The following is a 21504-nucleotide window of genomic DNA, read 5'->3' as shown; positions in this document are numbered from 1 at the left end:
CCGACAATTATTCTCATCTTCTCCACCCCTTCACTCTCATGTGATTCCTCAGAGCCCTCAGTTTTACTTCTCACCTCCAGGGATCACCTCTGGGACCGATCCACTCAACCCTGAGGCCACATCGTAGGGGATTCGTGTTGCTACCTTGTCATGTGACATTTACAACATGTCTTAACCAGATGCAAAATGACAAGTTTCCAGCAACAAGTCATTAATCTGTCCACAGTAAAAGTCAAATATATTTAAATGGAAAAACAGTGTTTATAATCCATATTACTTATACAATGTGAAGTGAAACAGCATTTTCAATAAGAAAAGTAATACTTATGGATGTCTTCATTAATTTTCAAACACCAAACCATTAAAGTTTTATTTTGACAGCAGGGAGCTTATCTTTTGTTTATAAATGCTTCTCATTGCAAGTATGGAAGTATGAATCCCAACAGATTTTATTTTCTTTGGAATGACCTGAATTGCGGCCAACAAAAAGTGTGACAATTCTGATTTCCTGTTGATTTAATATACAGCCACTGAGCAAGATTTTTGACTAGATTTCACCATGGCTGAGGCTACCCAGTGCAACAAAATTTGGAACTAAGTGACCCTTATGAAACAGAAGTATACTTCAAGTTCATTTTATGAAGTACACTTCAGTAAAGTTTAAGTTTATTTTTAAGTATACTTTATATAGTAAGTATACTAATATCAATGTACTATAAGTATACTGTTTCAATACTACTTGGGACCAAATTGGCCCACATTTAGTGTATAAAAGTGTACTTTTAAGTATACTGTAAGTGTAACAGCAAAAAACTGCAACTGTACTACAAGTGAACTTATAGGTACACTGATAGTTTACTAGTTAGTTTATTAGTTGAAAATACACTTTGAAGTTTACTCTAAGTAAACTACTAGTTTAGTAGTTATATACTGCAAGTATACCTGTAAGTTTTCTTTAAGTGAACATAATTTACTATGTATATATTATTTTTGCACTTTAAGTATACTACTATGCTCCTATTTAGTTTTTTTTTTTTTTTAATACTTAAAATACACCTTTAACTGTAATTTAACTCTTTCCATTTTTAAAAATGTTTTATTCTAGATTCATGCACCCTTTCTTATAAACACTTGAATGTGAGTAAGTTTCATTAAAAAGCAACATTTTAAACAAAAAGCTGAGAAAATCGCATTTTTGAATGAAAAAGACTACATCCGGATGGGATTCAGAACGATTATCAAAACACAGTTGGAGTAGATTGAGGTAACCCTTCCTGGGTCGACACTGCATTCGGTAATGTTAGGCAGTTTTGATTTATATGCCGTTTAATGTTTGATAATCATGTTATTTTTCATTTGCATAAGCAATCTTCTATCACTTGCTTCTGCTTCTTCACCTGTGTTTTGATCCGGAGATTCTGTACTCTTTCAGAAGATGCTTAATAGCGCCCCCTACCGTATAACAGTGAAAACATGGATAGCCGGAAAAGTACGTACCTTACCAGTGGACTATCCTACACAAAAATTCACATACTCAGAATTAGGAACATATCTGTTTTCTTTATAAATCAGTATTTTCAAACCATGTCACTTCATAAGACAGTATGTAAAACTGTATGAAGAAAGTATTTAATAGGCTACTCAATCAAAAGATTAAATAATTTTTGGTCAGGATGTTGTACAATGCAAGAGGTGTGCACTCCGTAAAGTCTACTCCAGCACATCCCAATTTAAGTTCTGGACTCAAGAGGTGCCAATTCATGTGTGAAAATGATATACCTCAGATGTACCTCAGATGAACCTCAGATGACGATTGAAGAGATTTATCAATTGCAGCTGGTAAGGACAAGGTGTTATTATTTGCCACATTATATTTTGTCAACTGAGCTACACCAAAATCGACACCTTACATTTTTCTGTCTACTGTTGATTGGTTTTCTGAAGAAACACAGAGATTGTTTGTGGCCATATCCTGTATGGTATAGTTTGGAAGAAGCACATTGTTCTTACCATACATCTTGCCCTCATCCGAGAGGATAATTTTGCGGCGTCCACAGGGCGGGTAGATGGCCAGTGCCTCCTGGAAGCTCTGCTCTATGTCAGGGCTCCACACCCCCTCAGCATCATTGTCAATGGGCTTGTCTGCTGAGTCGCTCATCCTCTCAATATCCTCGGCAGAGCTTTCACTGCCACTCCAGCTGCTGGGATCAATGGTGGCGGTTGGGACCTCCAAGCCGAAGCCTGGAGCAAACTAGGGTGAATCCTGGAAGTGACAATAAACAGAGTTGTGGTTACTCTCTCCAGCACAGATATCTGCTGATAAGATTGCAGGTGATGATAGTGTTCGATGGTCGTATCTCTTTAAACTCATGCCACAGTTGAGTCAGAACATGTAAGACCATTCAAACAAACAGAGCAAACGTTTTACAGAGATTGCACTCTTTGGTGAATTCAATGAATGGCTTCCTCATAGTTTTCTCAACCTATTAAACTGGACTTTGGTTTAAAGTATTTTCACACTTTGAAACTACACACTTCAAATTCAATGCTGTGTGTGCGCACTTGGATGAGTGAAAAGCAGAGCACAAATTCTGAGTATGGGACACCATACTTGGCTACACGTCAAATCACTTTTTTTAACTACATTTAACTGTAAAATGCTCTTTTTATTAAATTGTTAGTCAAACCGGCAATACCGAAAATAAAGGTAGTGCTCCCCAGATTACGTAGCATGAATTTTGATGACATGCATATAAGATTGCTGCAACTTAAATCCAATTGCCTGAGGAAATTAAGTTTCAGACTAGAAGGTTTATCCATTGAACATTTCTTAAAACCACCTGACATTTCCATAAAAACCATGAAATTTCTCTGTCAAAAGCCGAAAAATCTCAAACTCATTTGCCGGTTTCAAATTGCCCCTCCTTGTCAACATCTAGGGCAATATTGCCTTCATATTCCTATGAATGAATGAAAATGAAATAATGACCTACCATCTACTCTATTCTAAATAAATAACCTGAAAAACATACAATAGTGAGATTTTTTTTTTTTAAATGGATGGATGTATTTTCGGGGGGATTCAAAATCTGGCCCCCCTTCACTACAATTATAAAGTTCGCAAGAGCCAGGATATTTTTAAATATATCTCTGATTGTGTTCGTCTGAAAGAAGATAGTTTATATACCTAGGATGGCTTCAGGGTGAGTAAATCATGGAATAATTTTAATTTTGGGGTGAACTATCCATTTTGTTCATCATATAAAGAGATTGAGTCTCTTCAGAAAATTAAACTGCTCATATGAATTATTTTTACGATTCTTTATGAACTTTTTGAAACATCAAATTGGTAGTCACGTAGCTGTCTATGGAGGGACAGAAAGCTCTCAGGTTTCATCAAAAAGATCTTTATTTGTGTTCCGAAGATGAACAAAAGTCTTACGGGTCTGGAACGATATGAGGGTGTGTAAATGATGACAGAATTTTCAGTTTTGTATGAACTATCCCTTTAAGAAAGTAAATAAAGTCCATTTTAATATCATGTTGACTTCAGAAGTTTTGAACCAGCAGCTTCCCAGTTACCAGCCCTCAGCTTGGGTCACCACTCCAAATCACCCCATAAACTGGGATCATAAACTGTAAGAAAATAATTTCCTCTAATTTCCTTTGTTCTCCACCCAACCCAACTTCACATAAACCACTGATGGGGTCCAAAATGCAACACCTTCAAGAACGTGTGAGCATTCTTGAAGACTCTCCCCTCTTCTCCGTATACCACTCCACTCCTTCCCCCACCCTTCCGACAGCTTCCGCTCTCCGTGCCTTCTTCCATTCAGGCAGCACAAGCTGTTGTGATGTGGACTAGCAGCATATGTTTCTTCTAGAATGTCAGTTCACGAGGGGGGAAGGGAGCAGGCTGTTGGAAAAAAAAGGGGGGAAACGCTCTGGGAGAGTGGAGAGAGCTTTTACTGAATTCCGTGTTTGTGTGCTGAATGCTGACACTGCAGAACAGACTCACAGACTGATGAGAGAGGAAAAAAAGCCTCCCCTTTCTGACCACTAAATGCTTTGGGCCTTCATGCTCCCCCCTCCATCCAAACTGAATAATGAACTACACTGGTAATCACTTCCAGCGCTGCTGCAAACATAATGTGGTTGTTCAGAGCAGTACCTCATCTTGGAACCGCATTTTCCCCCACTGTCAGATATACAAACTGTTTAAAGATGGCCAGTTTGAGGGGAATGCTCAGGAGCTCAGCATAGATAAACATGTTTACTTCAGCCATCCTTGCAGTGCTGGCTCCCATATGCTAACAGAAAGCCTTCTTGAAAAATGCCTGCCATTGGTCCCTTGGCCACGTGTGGCCTACTTGAGAGCAGGAACTAAGGCCAATGTCTCAACACGTCTGTTTCGCCTGATGGAGTTTGACTTCCCTATAGAAAATACCAGTGACAAGAGTATGCTTTTGAAGTGACATGAACAATCCCACTTCAACAGGTAGTTTTAGTTTAGCTCTAGACCAGCCTGTAAAAAAAAGGTTTTGCGAGTCTGATTTGAGCTAAAGAAGCACAGTTTATTAATTATGAATAATAAAAAAATGTATCTGTCCCCATTCAAGGTGCTGCAATTGCATGACTGGAAATATCTGCCTTGGGATTTATCTTAAAAGGAATGCTGCCATAAAAGACACTGATTTGAGTCTTCACTGTAAAAATTAAATAGAGATTAATGCTTACAATTAAAGTTACAAACGCTGTCTGTGCCGATAGCCTAGTGGTTAGTGCATCGACATATGGCGCAAATGCGTTTACGGCGATCCGAGTTCGATTCCCGTCTCGAGGTTCTTTGCAGATCCTGCCCCCCCCTCTTTCTACCCAAATCTTTCATGACTGCTCTCTACTGTCCTCTCCAAATAAAGGCACAAAAGCCCATAAATATAACTTAAAAAAAAAAAAAAAAAGCTACAAAAGGTATTCAGTCAAGAGCAGCGAGTGACTTTCTCTTTGTCTTTTCTTCTTTGATTAAAGGTGCCCTAGATTCAAAAATTGAATTTACCTCGGCATAGTTAAATAACAAGAGTTCAGTACATGGAAATGAAATACAGAGAGTCTCAAACTCCATTGTTTCCTCCTTCTTATATAAATCTCATTTGTTTAAAAGACCTCCGAAAAACATCTCAACATAACACCGACTGTTACATAACAGTCGGGGTGAACGCCCCCAATATTTGCATATGCCAGCCCATGTTCCCAACATTATGAAAGGGATTATACGTCTGGATCTGTGCAGAGCTGAATCATCAGACTAGGTAAGCAAGCAAGGACAATAGCGAAAAATAGCAGATGGAGCAATAATAACTGACATGATCCATGATATCATGATATTTTTAGTGATATTTGTAAATTGTCTTTCTGAATGTTTCATTAGCATGTTGCTAATGTACTGTTAAATGTGGTTAAAGTTACCATCGTTTATTACTGTATTCACGGAGACAAGAGCCGTTGTTATTTTCATTTTTAAACACTTGCAGTCTGTATAATTCATAAACACAACTTCATTCTTTATAAATCTCTCCAACAGTGTAGCATTAGCCGTTAGCCACGGAGCATATAACCTCAAACTCATTCAGAATCAAATGTAAACATCCAAATAAACACTGTACTTACGTGATTAGACTTTGTAAAGATCCATTTGAGAGTTATATTAGCTGTTTGAACTTTTTTTATGTTGTTTAAGGCAAGCGCGAGCTCCGTGGGCGGGGAGCGTCAGCATTTAAAGAGCCACACATCCTGAATCGCCTCATTTATAATGATGCCCCGAAATAGGCAGTTAAAAAAATGAATTAAAAAAAATGTATGGGGTATTTTGAGCTGAAACTTCACAGACACATTCAGGGGACACCTTAGACTTATATTACATCTTTAAAAAAAAAATTCTGGTGCACCTTTAATATTAGGCTGCTGTCACTTTAAGAGCTTATGCACAGATCTAATATACTGTTACACAACGTGTTTTCCTCAAATATTTACGTTCCAAAACTGACTGTATTTCACTGAATACCCATCAAGACAGGCATTTTGACATAATTGTGTATGTATTTGACTGTTTAAGCACAATAAGCCACGAAAACGAACTCAATTTGGTATTCACAAGCTGTTTGAGAAGCGGCTTTATGTGCGCGCCACTCACATAGATCAATGCCGCATGCGCTTTTGGTAAAATGTTTTGTAAAATATTGTAAAATTATGCGCAATACAACCACTATTCAACCGGAGCGAATGAGAGAAATGAGTGAGAGGAGGCGTGTGTGTCAATTCACCGTCGGAGAGAAGAGAGATGCGCAGCTGGCATCAGTGTATCAGTGTATCCGTTCGGTTCATGCAGTTAGACGATGAATACAGTCAGTCACAGGCGATCCACACTGTGTTTGCTAACCACCACAACAGGAAAAAGTGAAGAAGAAGAAGAACAGATAAACTAGATGTACTCTCAAATGGTGTTTCTTCACATCACTAAAACAGCTCAATAATATCTCATGTAGCATTACATTTACCTCATGCAAGTCATTTAGTGTCCACAGCATGTTAGTTCACTGGAGATATGAACTCTAGAGAGGAGAATTTCACTCAATATGTGCGTTATATTAGCATATACAGTTTATTTATTATATTTACTTGACCTGTTAGTAATATCTTAATTATTTAATGTATGTTTAAATACATTTGTCATGAAAACAAATTATGACAGCAACTGTGTAAATGATTATACAGTACAGTACTGAATTTTTTGAAGTGCTGGTGCAGCTAGACCAAAAAATATAATTTGAAAATCCAATTTTTTTATAATATTACAAACCCTACTTAAAGCAAAAACATTTGTCTATTTTAAATGGCGTATCATATTTAGCAAATGAACATATTTTCAGTAGATTATTTAAGCCTTGGTAGTAAAATGAGATAGGAATTAAAGCTTAATTTGCACAAGATGAATGCAAGGTTTAAACTGCACAAGATGAATGCTCAGAATAACACTAGGCCATGGCAATTTCTAACCACTCACTGCTCTGAGTTTTATCACCAGACCAAATGGATCTACTCTGAATTTACATTTCCACTTACATTAATTGGAGGTTATTCTGCCTTTGATGGTAATGGAAAGTGTAGTAGCTGGTTCTAGATAGGCAGCCACTTTTAGTGGAGAGAAACAGTCAGTCTGATGCAGCGGATCACTGCCGCTGGACTGGGCTTATACGGTTGGGTTAAATGTTAGTCACTAAACCATGGGTTGCAATGAAGGCTAGTTACTTCTAAATCTACAAGTAAAGACAAGCAATGTTTGCTGTTGCAGAACAAACGTGAAATGAACATGCATTTACAGAAACAAGTGTTAAAGAAGAAAAATCAATAGCCTAAAAACAGCCTAATCACGCGACATGGCTGAAGTCCCTCGATGATCATTTAGCCTTCGATACATCAACGTAACTGATTCACCTCTGCCACTATTTCATGCAACATCTCTCATGGGGAGCCCAGATCAATGCCGCCTAAAAGATAATGATAATTTCCGCCTTGTTCCAGAGCGCTGCATTATTGGATTACTTCAACATGCACAATAAATGAGAGTATGATTAAAGCAGGATTTTATCTTTTAGCCTTTTCCCCTGCAATTGATAAAGACGTCATTCATCAGATGTGACCAAGAAAATCCTTCGCAGCAATGCATGTGCTAACTCTTTGGCAAAAGTGAACAACGTTTAAGAAGACGACTCTAATAGACTTTGTTTTATATCGGGTTGTTGTCTTACTGTAAGTGCTCTCAGAAATATTTCACAGCAAACTGTCAGTTCTTACATGTCTTGTCTAAATAGAGACAAACAATAGATAAAAGTTTGCTGGAACCATCTCTTTACTTCTAGGAGGGAGCTTATTAAATTTACGCCTGAGAGAAACAGACATGAAAATATGAGGATGTTTGCCTCATGAGCAAAATCTAAATTTGAGAAAAATTTTTTTTTTTATTTTTTTACACCTAAATGTAAAAAAAAAAAAAAAAAGTTTCTGTATTTGTACTTTAAGTGTATTTTGAATGTACTGAGCTGCTATGACAACTTAATTTCCCTTTGGGATTCAATAAAGTTTAATCTAATCTAAATTATAGTATATATACTATATATACTAATATATACTATACTATATATACTAATACCAGTGTAATTTCATGATACTAGACACCAAAGCAGTAATGAATATTCACTTGAATAAGCTCATTTATAAAATAAAAAAAATAATAATAATAATTAATAAATAAATAAAAACAAATGAAAATGTAGCCTTCAAATATTTTTCACTTACATGTTTATTAAATATACTACATAAAAAAAACATACTACATTATTCTACATTAATACATTTTTGGAATGTCTAATTAAAAATGTGTTATACTGTCTTTTTTCTGTACTTCTAACTTTGTGGTTGTGTTTTCCAGCCAGGAGCTGTGAAAGGATTTCTCAATATTCTTCTTTTTTATTAATATTAAGGATTTACCAATATTGATATTATTGGCAATACTTACAAGATGATGATTATTTTAATGCTTTGGCCAAAATATTTAATTACAACCTTAAAAACTAAAATGAATATTCTGTATGCTACAAGGATATATATATATATATATAGAGAGAGAGAGAGAGAGAGAGAGAGAGAGAGAGAGAGAGAGAGAGATTATTAAATATCTCTTTTGTAGTGTATATGATTTGTATACTACATTAATACCTAAGGTGGCATTTTGACCACAAAGTGCTTTTGATTCACACATGCAGCCATTACGGCGAGCATTTACTTTTGACATCCAGAATCTAATGCAAAAGTTTTAATCTTACCTAATGTAACAACTTGATGTAACTCACAGAAAGCGGTAAACGACTGCAAAGATTGCAGAATGACAGACAAAGTGAGATTTCCTTATGCTCACATACGCACACACAGCCAAAAAGCCTTGACAAATGCATTTTGGCAAGAGTGAAAAAGGATGTAGCTGGAAGCCTCTCCATTTTGATTCATTAAAAATTGCACTATAATGGAGAAACAAGTGCTGCTCTGTGCTCAAACAATGTGAGCACCTGCACGTTGTGCGGAGCGCACACTTACACACACAATACTAAAGGGGAAAAAAATCCTTTTGCTAGTTGAATGTCTCAAGCCAAAATCTACTTCTCCCAACACAAAATTAATTCACTGATGAAAGTGGATCAGATATTGAACTATTTTAAATTAAATTTCAACATTATCTATAGTAATGTGATGAGATGTAGTCTTTCATCTGAATCTCTACTTTTTGTATGCATCTTACTGTAGTATGTAAAACCATTGTGTGAATAAACAGACACATAACACGTTTTGAATATTATTATTTTACCGGGAAGCAGAAGAACTGTATCAAGCCTGGCCTCGTTGGATTTATAAGAATAAAAAAAAAAAAAAAGTGTATTTTTCCACAAATTTTGTATGCAAATTGCATAATATCCAAGGTACACATTTCTAGTAACTATACAGTTCATTCTCATTTTGTATTTTCAGAAAGTTTTGGTAAATTTGTCACTACCGAGACACAGTAATAAATAATTTAATAAGAAGGGTTACACTGACCTATAAAGATTTTGTTAACATCTACCTTGTAAATATATTTTTAAGTTTTCACAGGTAAATCATTAGAAATTACAGTGTTAATAATATTTCAAGTGTAATTCATGAGATTTGTTGTATTTTGAATCCAATCTTTCTTTGTAAAAGGCATAAAGTTTATCATACTGATATTGAAGTTAAGGATACATTAGTTTGAATATACATTGAACCAAACACTATAATAACATCTAAGCTGATAATTCAATTTACTTTATTTTTGTCACTTCCAAAACAATGTTTCGGTAGTGACAATTTTAGATACTTTTGTGCATAGCACAAAGATGATAATCAGCACATGGTTAGTTATGAACAGTTGTACACAGCAAAAAAAAAAAAAAAAAAACTTTTATCAAGTAACACTCAAAAAACAGTGATGTCTTCACCACATGTTTCGGTTGTGACAGTTTCGGTAGTGACAATTTTAAATACTTTTGAGAAAGTAACTAATAACTAATAACAATAACATTTGAAATTGTGTAATCATGATTATGATCACACACTGCCCACAGTATAGCTATAGATTTACTCTTACTTTTCCTCCCTCCTTTCTTTATACAGTATATGGCAGCTGCCAATCAAGTTGTAATTCCCTGTAGTGCCCTGAGGCACTGTTAACCTTCTACACACATTATAGATGTCCACACTCATTCACTGCTGTACCTGTACATGTGCTTGTATACGTGAGGGCTTTTGTGTTTGTGTGCTCAAGTGTGTCAGCACATTTGTGTTGCATTATAAGTGTGTGGCGCTGATAATACACCAGCAGATCTAAGCCAGGATGTGCCCAAACATGCCTGCTTCACAACTCCATGCCATTATACACTCTCTGCCACAACAACCCCAGAGCTTGGGATATGGAAGAGAGGAAACGTATGAGAGGTGACACACAGAGCATTGAACATGTCTGTGGGGGCGTTTCATCATTGTCATTAAAGTGAACCCATGCCTGCATGGTCCGATTATTCTGATTATTTAAAACCAGGAAAAAAGGGAGTCACATATGGAAGGACAAGTTATTAGTGAAGTACAAACCTACTGATTATTGATGTAATATGCTTTTCTACCATGATATAATGAACATTATTAGCATAATTCTTATGCTAATTCATATATTGGTTAAATAAGGTCTACCTTAAATAAGGTTTACAAATGTGCTCTTTAAGAGGTTACTCTTTTGTGGTACGAATTTGCATTTCAATAGCATATTTGTGTTTGCACATCTCTTGTGCGCTCTGCTCCGGGTCTCGTAAGGTATCACGCTTCACGCGCACAGCCATTTGAGTCATATCACAATATATAATAGAGAGAAAACACCAATTTTCATGTTCATTAACTTGTCATTATTATATCCAAATTCTTCTGGATAATTATAGTATTCAATGGATTTGTGTAAAACATGTTCAAGTAAGGGTTATAAGTAGATCCGCACGAAACTGAATCATATTTCTGTGGAGGAAATGTATATGCGGTAAAATGCGTTGAATGGAGTTGAGAGTACTACACTTTTAGAATTAGAAAAAGAAAGCATACAATTGCAAGGGGAATTCTGTGGAAAACTGCAGAGCTTTCTATGTTAAATCGATGGATACTGATTCCAATCAGCACTACCCTAAAAAAACTATACCAAAATCTATTTAAAATACATTTATTTCATACTAAGTATACTTCAAATTCATTATTGACTCATCACTTAAGACTGATAAAAAAATAAACTGATAAACTGATTTAAAATAAAACTTTATTTGGAGTATTTCTTTATTGCACAATACACAGTTCTTAATATTATGCCTAAAAAGTATAATTAATATCACTATTAATAAGTATTGTCTTTAAATGCAAGATATTTAAAGTGTACCTAAAGTATACTTGCAATAGTTCCACTTCAGCACAATCAAATATACTTTCAGTCTATGTTTAGTTGGATCTCAGCACTACTTCCGAACAATTAAAGTGCATTAAGTATACAATTAGTTGTTACAATTTAGCAGACTTTAATATACAAGTTTAGTGTACCAAAAGTGCACTGGGTAGATTAGATTACTTGCAAATTGTATTTGGTTACTGATTACAAAATACATGACAATAATTGTAGTTAGTAATGTAATATATTACATTACATACTTAAGGTAATATAATCTGATTACTTTTAGATTACTTTTGATCTAACTTGTTTATCACATTGATTTGAGTAGAATAATCGTGTACCATATTGATATAAAAATACGAAGAGAAAGAAAATATATCAACAACATGAAGTGCATTAAATATTACATTACGTCAGGGTTTCCCAGACTGGGATTGGGGGTTTGTGACTTTAATGAAAAGCTATTTAGTAATTAAATCATATATCATATTTTTTTAAAATAAAAACAATAAAAATAAAAAAATATTAAAAAAATATTTTATTTGTTTGCCTGCATGTCATGTGATCATTAACTGACATCAGAGAACCGTGAACTTAATTTTATTATTTATTATTTTTATTGACAATTTTATTATTGACCTAACTGTGTCCTTTAAGTAAATATATTACGGCAAAAAATAATTTATAAAAAAAAAAATACATAACTGCATTGCATATAAATATGATATGACGTGAATTTGTACATTTGAATGTGTTTGAAAGACAAAAGCCTCCCAAAGGCATTAATGCATGGTTAAATAACTCACTGAAACTGAGTGATAATTCAAATAATAATTAATGTGTTAATCAGGAGTTGATTAGATATGAAATGTTGAGAAAATCAATGTATTATGAATATTTAACTGCCATGGATATTGTATTGTATTGTATATCTTAATTGTCCACCAAGGTGTAAAACTGTCTTTGGCTCACCAGAACAAAAAATAGCAGTACATGCAGTGTTAAAAACAACAAAAACAAAACAAAAACAGACAGATTCACATTTCATAAAAAGTTACAATTCATGCCACTGTCATTTAGTTTATCAAACACTTGCTGAATTGAGAATTTTGATAGCGTTTGGAATGAATGATCGCTTAAACAAGAGGTATGAATATACCAGAATAAGTCTGAATATGAGTATTTTAAAACGTCATCTAATTACAAGTACTTAATTTTTGGAATATGTTCACATAATCCAGACATGTAAAATAAATGTATTTCAAATACTTTTACTTCACTAGGGTAAACATATGAGGGAGTTTATCATGTGGCATGTTTGCTGGGAATTGCCCTTAATCCTTGTAAAGCTGCTTTGGAATAATACATATTCTGAAAAGTGTTATGCAAATCTATTAAACGAAATATCTGAGGAGAAACAAAGAAACGTATAAAGTTCATATTGAAACCTGACTTTTGCTTTTCTGGTTAAAAAGTGAAAGCATTGTTAAAACCACTAAAAAATTGCAGAAATAAACCTTTGGGCTTACATAAACAGGCCTTCCAATTAAGACTGATTAGTCAACTAGTCGTTCAGGCAACACACAGATTAGTCGACTTTGAAAATATGCACACTTCTCTGTCCCTGAACTTCGGAGGCCAAAGCAACAGCGCAGAACCTTCAGAGGTGCGAGATAAGTGGCTCTCCACTAACTTTAGTGCGACTGGCTTCCTACATCGCTGCCTCTGGTCACAAGTCTGTCAAAGCCAAAGTCTAGTGTGCCACAGCCTGTTAGAACACTAATTATCACAGCTTCTAAGAGGCAGGAATGTCACCTGTGGAAACAGTTGCAGCCTTAACAAATAATTGCATGTTCCTATCTGCCCGTCTCCAGCACCATGGAAATGGTCTTATTAGCGAGATAAAGGAGGAAGCAGGCAACAAGTCAATGCCATGGTGAGAGCGGCCCATGGCTGCGACACGCCATGATGGGAGATGACACTTATCGACAGATTACATAAACCACTCAGGTTCTAGCTAAGCAGGAATTTGGCTCCCTAAATGAAGAGAACCAATTTCAGCCATCACACAGGGCCGGGGTAATGAAATAGAAGATGAGAGGTCTGAAATGTAATTTTCCGTGTGGACTCCTTTTGTGCGGTTATCTCTGAAGGTGCAATAATGGTTCAGTCAACGACTTTCACTGACCCCATAATGACCCACAGTAGTTCTGGTCTCTGAGCGAGGAACTATAATTACCAAATAATTACTAAATACCGCATATTGTGCATTATTGAATTTTTTTTTTTTCAGAAATGTCTGAAGTATTTCAAAGTATGCTTGTTTGGAACAAGCAGTATCAAATTATGCATATTCATAGCAGCGAGACATAACTGAGATTCCACGCGCCGCGTCCGTCCTCCTAACAAATTCATTATCGCTGGAATGTGTGAAACAACTTTGGTACAGCACATGAACCTTGAGAGACAATTTTACTAATTTTTAAGTTGAAATTGAAAAGGACCATTCGCATTTCATTAACATTGTTTGCATAATAACATATTTTCATAGAAACCAAAGTCTACAATGATCAAAATGCTTAATCAAAATTCCTTGTCAGCCAATTAACAGTTTCCTTGTTGCATATAACTTACTAATATTCCAACTTTTCTTGTTTGCTTTTAACTTTAAATTCCCCATGAAATCAAAGTTTTTTGGCTTTTAGTATGAATATGTTAACCTTACTGTTACCTAATGCGCTACAAAACAATGAAAAAAATCACATTTAGAAGATATAAGCATTCAAAACTTACAGTCTCTCACTTCCGCCAAATATGGATCAACGATTTTGATGACATCACGCTGCACTTCAGCTTCTCATCAGATCTTCGGTCCAATCAAATGCTCTCTCGAATCGAAAGCGTCCCGCTCACTACATTATAAATAGACGCTGAAGCTGCGGCTGAAATTGGTCACTTGTTCACACATTTATTATTTTCTACGGTGAATGGCACATATAGGGGATAGGGAACAATTCAGACAGTGTAAATATGCTTTCCACTGGGGCGAATGAAGTCTGCTCCGGTCCAGAGACACGATAACACAGAGCGGATCATATGCGCGAGTCGGCGCAGACCACAAAACATATCGGATTTGAATTTGAATTCTACACAGAATGCTGTATTTTAAAGCACTATGGAGGAGAAACAGTTAGAGATTATGAGGAAACTGAGGCTTTATGGAGTTCAACAGCTCTGACATAAACTAAATGCTATTGCCTATTTTAAAAAAGGGGAGGAGCTGTTTGATATGTTCCACGCTGTCTTGTTGTTTCAGTGGAAATTTTGCCAACACAATGAATAATGCTGTGTGTTTCAAGGCACTTCAGAGGGCCTTTAAAGGATTAGTTCACTTCAGAATTCAGAAGTCAACACCCTTTACAAAAAAAGGTAAAACAACGATGTCGGACGATTTTGAAGTTTTTTTGCACTTCCGCGTTACTTCCGCCTACGTCATGCGTGACCTTTCCAACGTGATTAGTAGTGTGTGGCGCAGTGCAAGACGAGCATTTGTGGTTAAAAAGTATATAATTTTTTATTTTTTTTTTTTAGAAAATTACCATTCGTTTCGCTAGATAAGACCCTTATTCCTCGTCCTGGGATCGTGTAGAGCCCTTTGAAGCTGAACTGAAACTGTAATTTGGACCTTCAACCCGTTGGTAACTGTTGAAGTCCACTGTATGGAGAAAAATCCTGGAATGTTTTCCTCAAAAACCATCATTTCTTTTCAACTGAAGAAAGAAAGACATAAACATCTTGGATGATATGTGGGTGAGTAAATTTTAATTCTGGAGTGATCTAATCCTTTAACTTCAAAATTCTGAAATTAAACAGGTATACAAAGATTAAAAATGCTCTTTGAATTTTTCCTATAAACTCTACAAGAATTTCTGGTTGTGCAGAGAGAAAATCAATTGATCTCTTTTGTACTGGATCTTTCTGCTGGTTTCATGAATAAATCTAAAGTCCCAGAGCGTTGATGAATCAATGATAGAGTCTCTCACGACCAATCTCCTGAAGCAGACAGCAAAGGTCCAGTGGAGTGGACGGCAACTGGCGCTCTCCTGCTGGCAAGACCCAAGCGTTTATTTCATGCCTCTTTAAACCGGCGGGGTGAGATGCGGTGAAACCATCTGATAGGATCCAACTCAAACCTGAGGCCTGAAGCTTACCGCCTGGTGCTGCAACTACGGGCCGCTTTGGGATCAATTTCTGTTGGCCAGAGTGCTGGATTGATTTACAGGGCCTGTCAAAACAACTTTCTCCACCTGCCTCCAATGCGCCATAATTATGTGCAATGTTTGGCCCATCACACCGATGGCACATGGAAGGGCAGAGGCAGTAGTGCCTGAGGCTTAAAGTAATATTTTACACAAGAATGAAAGTCTTGTCATTTACTCAGCCTCACATCTTTCCAAACCCCTATGATTTTCTTTCTACCATTGTTTTTAAGAATGCTCTTTTCATACAAGGAGAGTGAATGGCGACAAAGAAATAATAAGAACACTAAGAAAGCGGTCTACACTACAATCCAAGCTCTGTGTAAGGAATACACTATTTATTCAACATGATTACAAGACACAATTAACAAGTGACACATTTTGATGCACCATATTTGAATAGACAACAATGTCATTATCAAGGCTAAACCGTGTAAATTTGATTGCATGGAAATGACAAGCATGAAAATTCTGCTAAATATCCATTTGCGCTCCACAAAAGAAAATAATCCGATTTGGAATTAAATGAAGGTATTGCTTTAAATAGAACAGCTCCAAACTAACATCGTGTGACAAAAAAGCGAGCAAGAATTCAATTACATTTCAATATTGTTTACCTCATCAAAGCTTCTTTGGGATGCATTGGATGACCTTATTAAAAAAGCTTGTCTATCACAATACGCTTCAAATTCCACCGTCCCAACTTGTGAAGGTGCTATACAAGTGTGTACAGTAGTGCATATAAAAGCCAGGTAATAAAAGCTGTGAATAAAGCCCGCTTATCATAAGAGATTTCCCAGCCAAAGCCGAGGACACAGGCCGAGCGACATGCGGTGAGGCATGAGGAATGAAATGGCAGTGATGAGCAGAGAGGCCATCTGCATTTCACAAGTCCCAGCATGTCAAAGACAGCGTCTGTTTGGAGTGCACCTCCATCTGTCATAAATCACTTCTTCTCACCACAGCACTAATGGCGGAAAGGTCACATGGAATTTTCTGACACGCTGTTTGTTTGTCATCCATCGGCAAAGGGATGCGGCTGTGTTTATTGGTGCCTCATGAGCAGCGGTGACCAGATGAGACCCATCCACCGGGCTCTGCGCTAACATGCTAGTAAAAACCCTGTCTGGTTAGGTTAAGCAATGTGATTTAAAAATATTGTTTCAAAAAGAGCACGACTTCGAAAAGTTCACAGACAATCAACCCTGACCGTATTACAAAAGGTTTCTTAAATACAAGATCAAAAATTTATTTAAGGAGCCATTTCTACCTGATCGAGTATTTAGGTTGATTCAATAATGTTATAAAATAAATTCAATTATGACTTTTTGAATGAATGAAGCACAATATTTAGGATAACATTTTTAGTGTAAATTCTATAATATATAGGTTTTAAAATGATATCAATGATGTGTCAAAATATTACATCAAAATCCTTCAGATGCAGACACTGCAAAGTCAATTAAATGTTATTTAATCTGAAAAATTAGGTTTGTACCAGCAAAAGTCATTTTAATGGTTCCATTCAAATAGAAATTTGCAGGTTGCCACTTTTTTCTAGTGCACTTATAACTATACGTAGCTATATTTGACTGTTTTTAGTTTATCAGTATAGCTGAAGTGTGTAAATTGTTTGCAGTATTGCAAAAACTGATTCCGTCTGCCATTGTTTAAAAAAAAGGAAGTCCCGCCCCCATACTCACCCCATTGGCTGAGCCAAAAGTAGACATGTCGAGCTGCTCAAACAAATAGAGCAATGTTTAGATAGCATTTACACAAATGGCTTACTTATATAGGGCTCTATGATTTCCGCAATGTGGAAAACACAGACGGAATCAAGGAATCCTGTCATTAAAATGTAAGAATTTACTGTATAACGTGGAATGTCACTGAATTTGTCAAAATTTTTGATGAATAAATAAAAAGCAGGTCAGTACACTCAAATCAAATTGTGATATAGACTAGTGTCTGTGAATATTAAACCACAAAAAGACTATTTAAATATGAATCCTGCATGTCTCTGTGTGTGGATGAATGGTTTCACATACACACACTGAAGCATGCATGGCGCTCGTGGTGTTTTCAGCCTCTGCCACCTCATTATATGAGAGCATGAATGGATGAACTTCATCTCCAGAGCTCCTCTGACAGTCAATTCATGAGCATTTTAACGTTTAAGTTAAAAAAAAAAACTATTGTTGTATCATAAACACAGAAACTCAAAGGTCTTCAAAATAAAAGTTTAGTTTAACTTGAAGACAGAATGTAGCTGTGTCAATGTAATAATACTAACACTAATACACTAATACATTATTACTAAAACTTTATTTTTTAAAGTAATAGTCTATAACTTTTCCATCTTTTAATTTTAACAGTAAAGCTATGTTGTGCAGCACAAAAAAGTTTAATTTCATATGATTAAAATATAAAATAAATTAATGTTTTATTCCTTGATTTGATTGCCAGAAAAATTCGAAAACACAACACAGAATTTATGAAAAAATGAAAATTTTAAAAAGTAAATTTTGATGTTTTTATGAATTTGATTATTAAAATTTTATTTCAAAGGGCCCCAAAAAAATTGCAATTTTTGTTAAAAATGTAATAAATTGTTGTTAAATTAATTAGACGTGCTTTTTGGTTACTAAAATTCAATTTAACCATTAAAATGGAGTCCAAAAAATTAAAATGGAATCCAGAAAAATTAAAACGGAATTTGGAAAAAAAAAACAGAAATTGGGAAAAAATCTAATGGATTTCATGTGTCTCTGCACATTAAAAACAGAATGCTTGGATATATGGCAAATTTCACAGACGATTATGCTTAAATAATCGAGAGAAGCAGAAATTGTGATCACAATCAAATTCTGATTAATCGTGCAGCCCTAGAGAAATCTGACAGCACCAGGGTGTTACTCACCCTCATGTAGTTCGAAACCTGTATGCATTTATTTTTTCTCAGAACACAAAAGAAGATATGAAGAATGCTGGCAGCCAAATAACACTGGAACTCATTGATATTTAAAAAAAAATGATGCACTTCACCTTAAAATCAATAGCTGAATGTCATAGTAAATGTTTCCAGCAACTGTAACTTTATATTAAATAAAAAACCAACCCCTGGAACTCTTGGTATTTGCATAAGGCATTGGAGAGGTTAAGCAGTGTTTACAAAGCTGAAGGCCGCACTGTAGCAAGATTTCAAACTCATTGAGCAGGCCCACTTTGCATACTAATGTTCAGAGGTAGCTTAAAGTCTGTATCTTCACCCTGTAAATCCAGGCCAGCTCCAAGGCAGAGGGAATCTGCCCGGGCTCCGCAGCTCATGATAACAATACAGCAGCAATTAATGAAAGGCCTGCTAGGGATTTATTACGACGGAGGAGAACAGAATACGGTGCCAGAGATCCTGGACGCTCGGCATTTGAATACAGGCCACAAATTATAAACAGTTTCAGTAAATGAAGTGACTGAGCGTCTTTGTTCCACAGGCGTACATCTTCCTATTGCTAGCTAGGAACAAGGCGCACTAACCACTAGCGTGGCCAGCTCTGGGAAAGGAAGTTATTGAAGCCTGGATTTCCTGCTTTCAGCTGTGGCCAAGAACTTGGAGGTTTATGGCGGTTTCAGGAACTGACTCATCTAATGATTCATGGATCAGAGATTGCTTTTCACATGTGTCTGGTCATGGAAAAACTTGCTTGAATAAGAACATACAACATTTTAGTATGCCAAAGATGGCTGAAGGGCACGATATTATTAGATATAAAAGCGTAAGTCCTTCAGAATGTTTTTGTTTGTTTTTGTTCAAGTTGTTCGGACGCCATTTGTATCAACATTAATTTCTTCCACTGAACTGACTAAGCCCTCCATCTGGTTTGAGTTACAAGGCTATAACTTTGAAATGCTGGAAGTGGTCTCGCTAGTCTTTTCAGGTTTAACAACAAGCAAAAATGCTCTTGAATTCGCAGAAAATTTCTTCTATTACCAATGTTTACTAAGAGAACTCTCCAAAGTCATGCGACAATTAATCTTCAAACTAAAGTGGTCTCTGTGTTTCAAATGGGAATGCAATGTAAGTTTTTAATGTTGGTTTAAATTTTTACCAACAGTGGGGGGCAAAACATGAATAGCACTTGCAGAAATGGTCGTCAGGACCAAAGTGCGCTCCGTAGCTGGCAGTCATTTTATGGCAGCTGTCCTGAAGCACATTTACTTACATGACGTCAGTGGCTAAGAGCCAGCTTTTCATTTTGGTGGCAATTTACCTCAGCTTCTTTACAGGCGTGTTGTTACAACTAAACAGCAGACCACACTCAGTTATTCCCTTGGAGAATCAGTTTACCGTGGGTCGTGTTCAGACTCCAGACTACTGGTTTCTGTTTGTAACACAAGATTAAATGCATTTTTAGACGTAGCGAATGAACACTTGATTTAGCCTATGTTAGATCAGTATATATATAAACATTTCCTCAGTCTAAAAACAGAGGCAACATGAATTTCACACAAAAAAGGAGCCTGACCAACAGCAAAATGTGAGAAATGAATTTTGAATTCAAAAAGAATTTTGGTCCATTTTTATATGTGGTCATAGATATGATACACATTCGAACCGCTGCCATGTGACCCAGCGTCCAGTTGCATTTCTGATTATCCACCTTTTTCCTGAGTAAATGTCATGAGAAATCCCCCCACAACCACTCCCCAGGAATCGGGTCTCCTTTAGGACCCAGGCAGTGATGCCTGATCAAAAGTTATTATCGTGATGTCTTGACTAATAACTTATTTCCCTAGTATAATGTTTATTACATTATGTGCACAAACAACATGCTTGAAATATAAAACGAATGCCCAATTGCATAATAAAACAAACTGGAAACTTTAAAAAAAATTTTTTTGTTTTTTTTAAATAAGGATAAGCATTGTTGCAACCTACTATGCTCTGTAAAAGTAATTTTACACAATAATAGCAATATGGTATAGTATATAATGATACTATAATACATTTTTAATAAATTAATTGTCATGCTAAGAACACACAAACATCATTTATTTGGAACATGTAATTGGGAACTACATTGGAAGCAAAAAAACATTCCGATTCCTGGAGGGACTCGATTTCTCACCACACCTCCATGAGGAATTCCAACTTCCGTTTAGATGCTGTCCTGTTTCCGGTCTCCATAGGAACACATTGTCAAAACGGGTTAAAAGAAATAAAATAAACTAAATCTGAATAAACTAAACATCAACTTTTTGAACACCACTAAAAAATAAACATGCAAAGGATTAAGCTGTGCTGTTTTTGGCTTCTTCAGAACAGCAATAAACTGAAGAAATTCTTGGAAAGTTCGTGTTTTGAGCACCAGCGAATCTGAAGAGAATGTCCGTACACGGCATTATATGCTAGACTGGCAAGAGAAAACAAGCATGCCTTGCAGCACTTAAGTTAAAATACTCCCCAAAGAGGGTATATGTGCGCTATAATGATTTTGCTGACAAAATCCCACGAATTTCATCCTGATCGGGAGCTGCATGAGGGATATGAGCGCTCATTTGTTTTCAGTGCAGCTAACTTCGGACAGCTTTGATGAGTGAAGCGCTGACAAAAGACAGTCATTGCTATACTGATGGCACTGTGGAGCCATGTGCTTGTTAAACCATTTTCATACGTTTAACAATACATTATCAGCTCGGAAA

General features: G+C 36.0%; 1 protein-coding gene across 7 annotated transcripts in view; it reads right to left on the bottom strand.

Annotated features, from left to right (window-relative positions):
* tead1b (TEA domain family member 1b) overlaps positions 1-21504 on the bottom strand; it is an 81811-nt gene that overhangs the window by 52708 nt on the left and 7599 nt on the right. For 6 of the 7 annotated variants that reach the window (XM_067400160.1, XM_067400159.1, XM_067400164.1 and 3 more), the window contains exon 3: positions 2011-2263. In XM_067400160.1, coding sequence (XP_067256261.1) covers positions 2011-2158 — 148 coding nt within the window. In that variant the 5' untranslated portion in view covers positions 2159-2263. Of the gene's footprint in view, positions 1-2010; positions 2264-6320; positions 6432-21504 lie in introns of all 7 variants that reach the window. The other variant, XM_067400162.1, reaches the window with a different exon arrangement.

The sequence above is a fragment of the Chanodichthys erythropterus genome, chromosome 11, assembly GCF_024489055.1.
Source record: "Chanodichthys erythropterus isolate Z2021 chromosome 11, ASM2448905v1, whole genome shotgun sequence".
Classification (NCBI taxonomy): domain Eukaryota; kingdom Metazoa; phylum Chordata; class Actinopteri; order Cypriniformes; family Xenocyprididae; genus Chanodichthys; species Chanodichthys erythropterus.
This window is presented reverse-complemented; position numbering and strand designations above follow the sequence as displayed.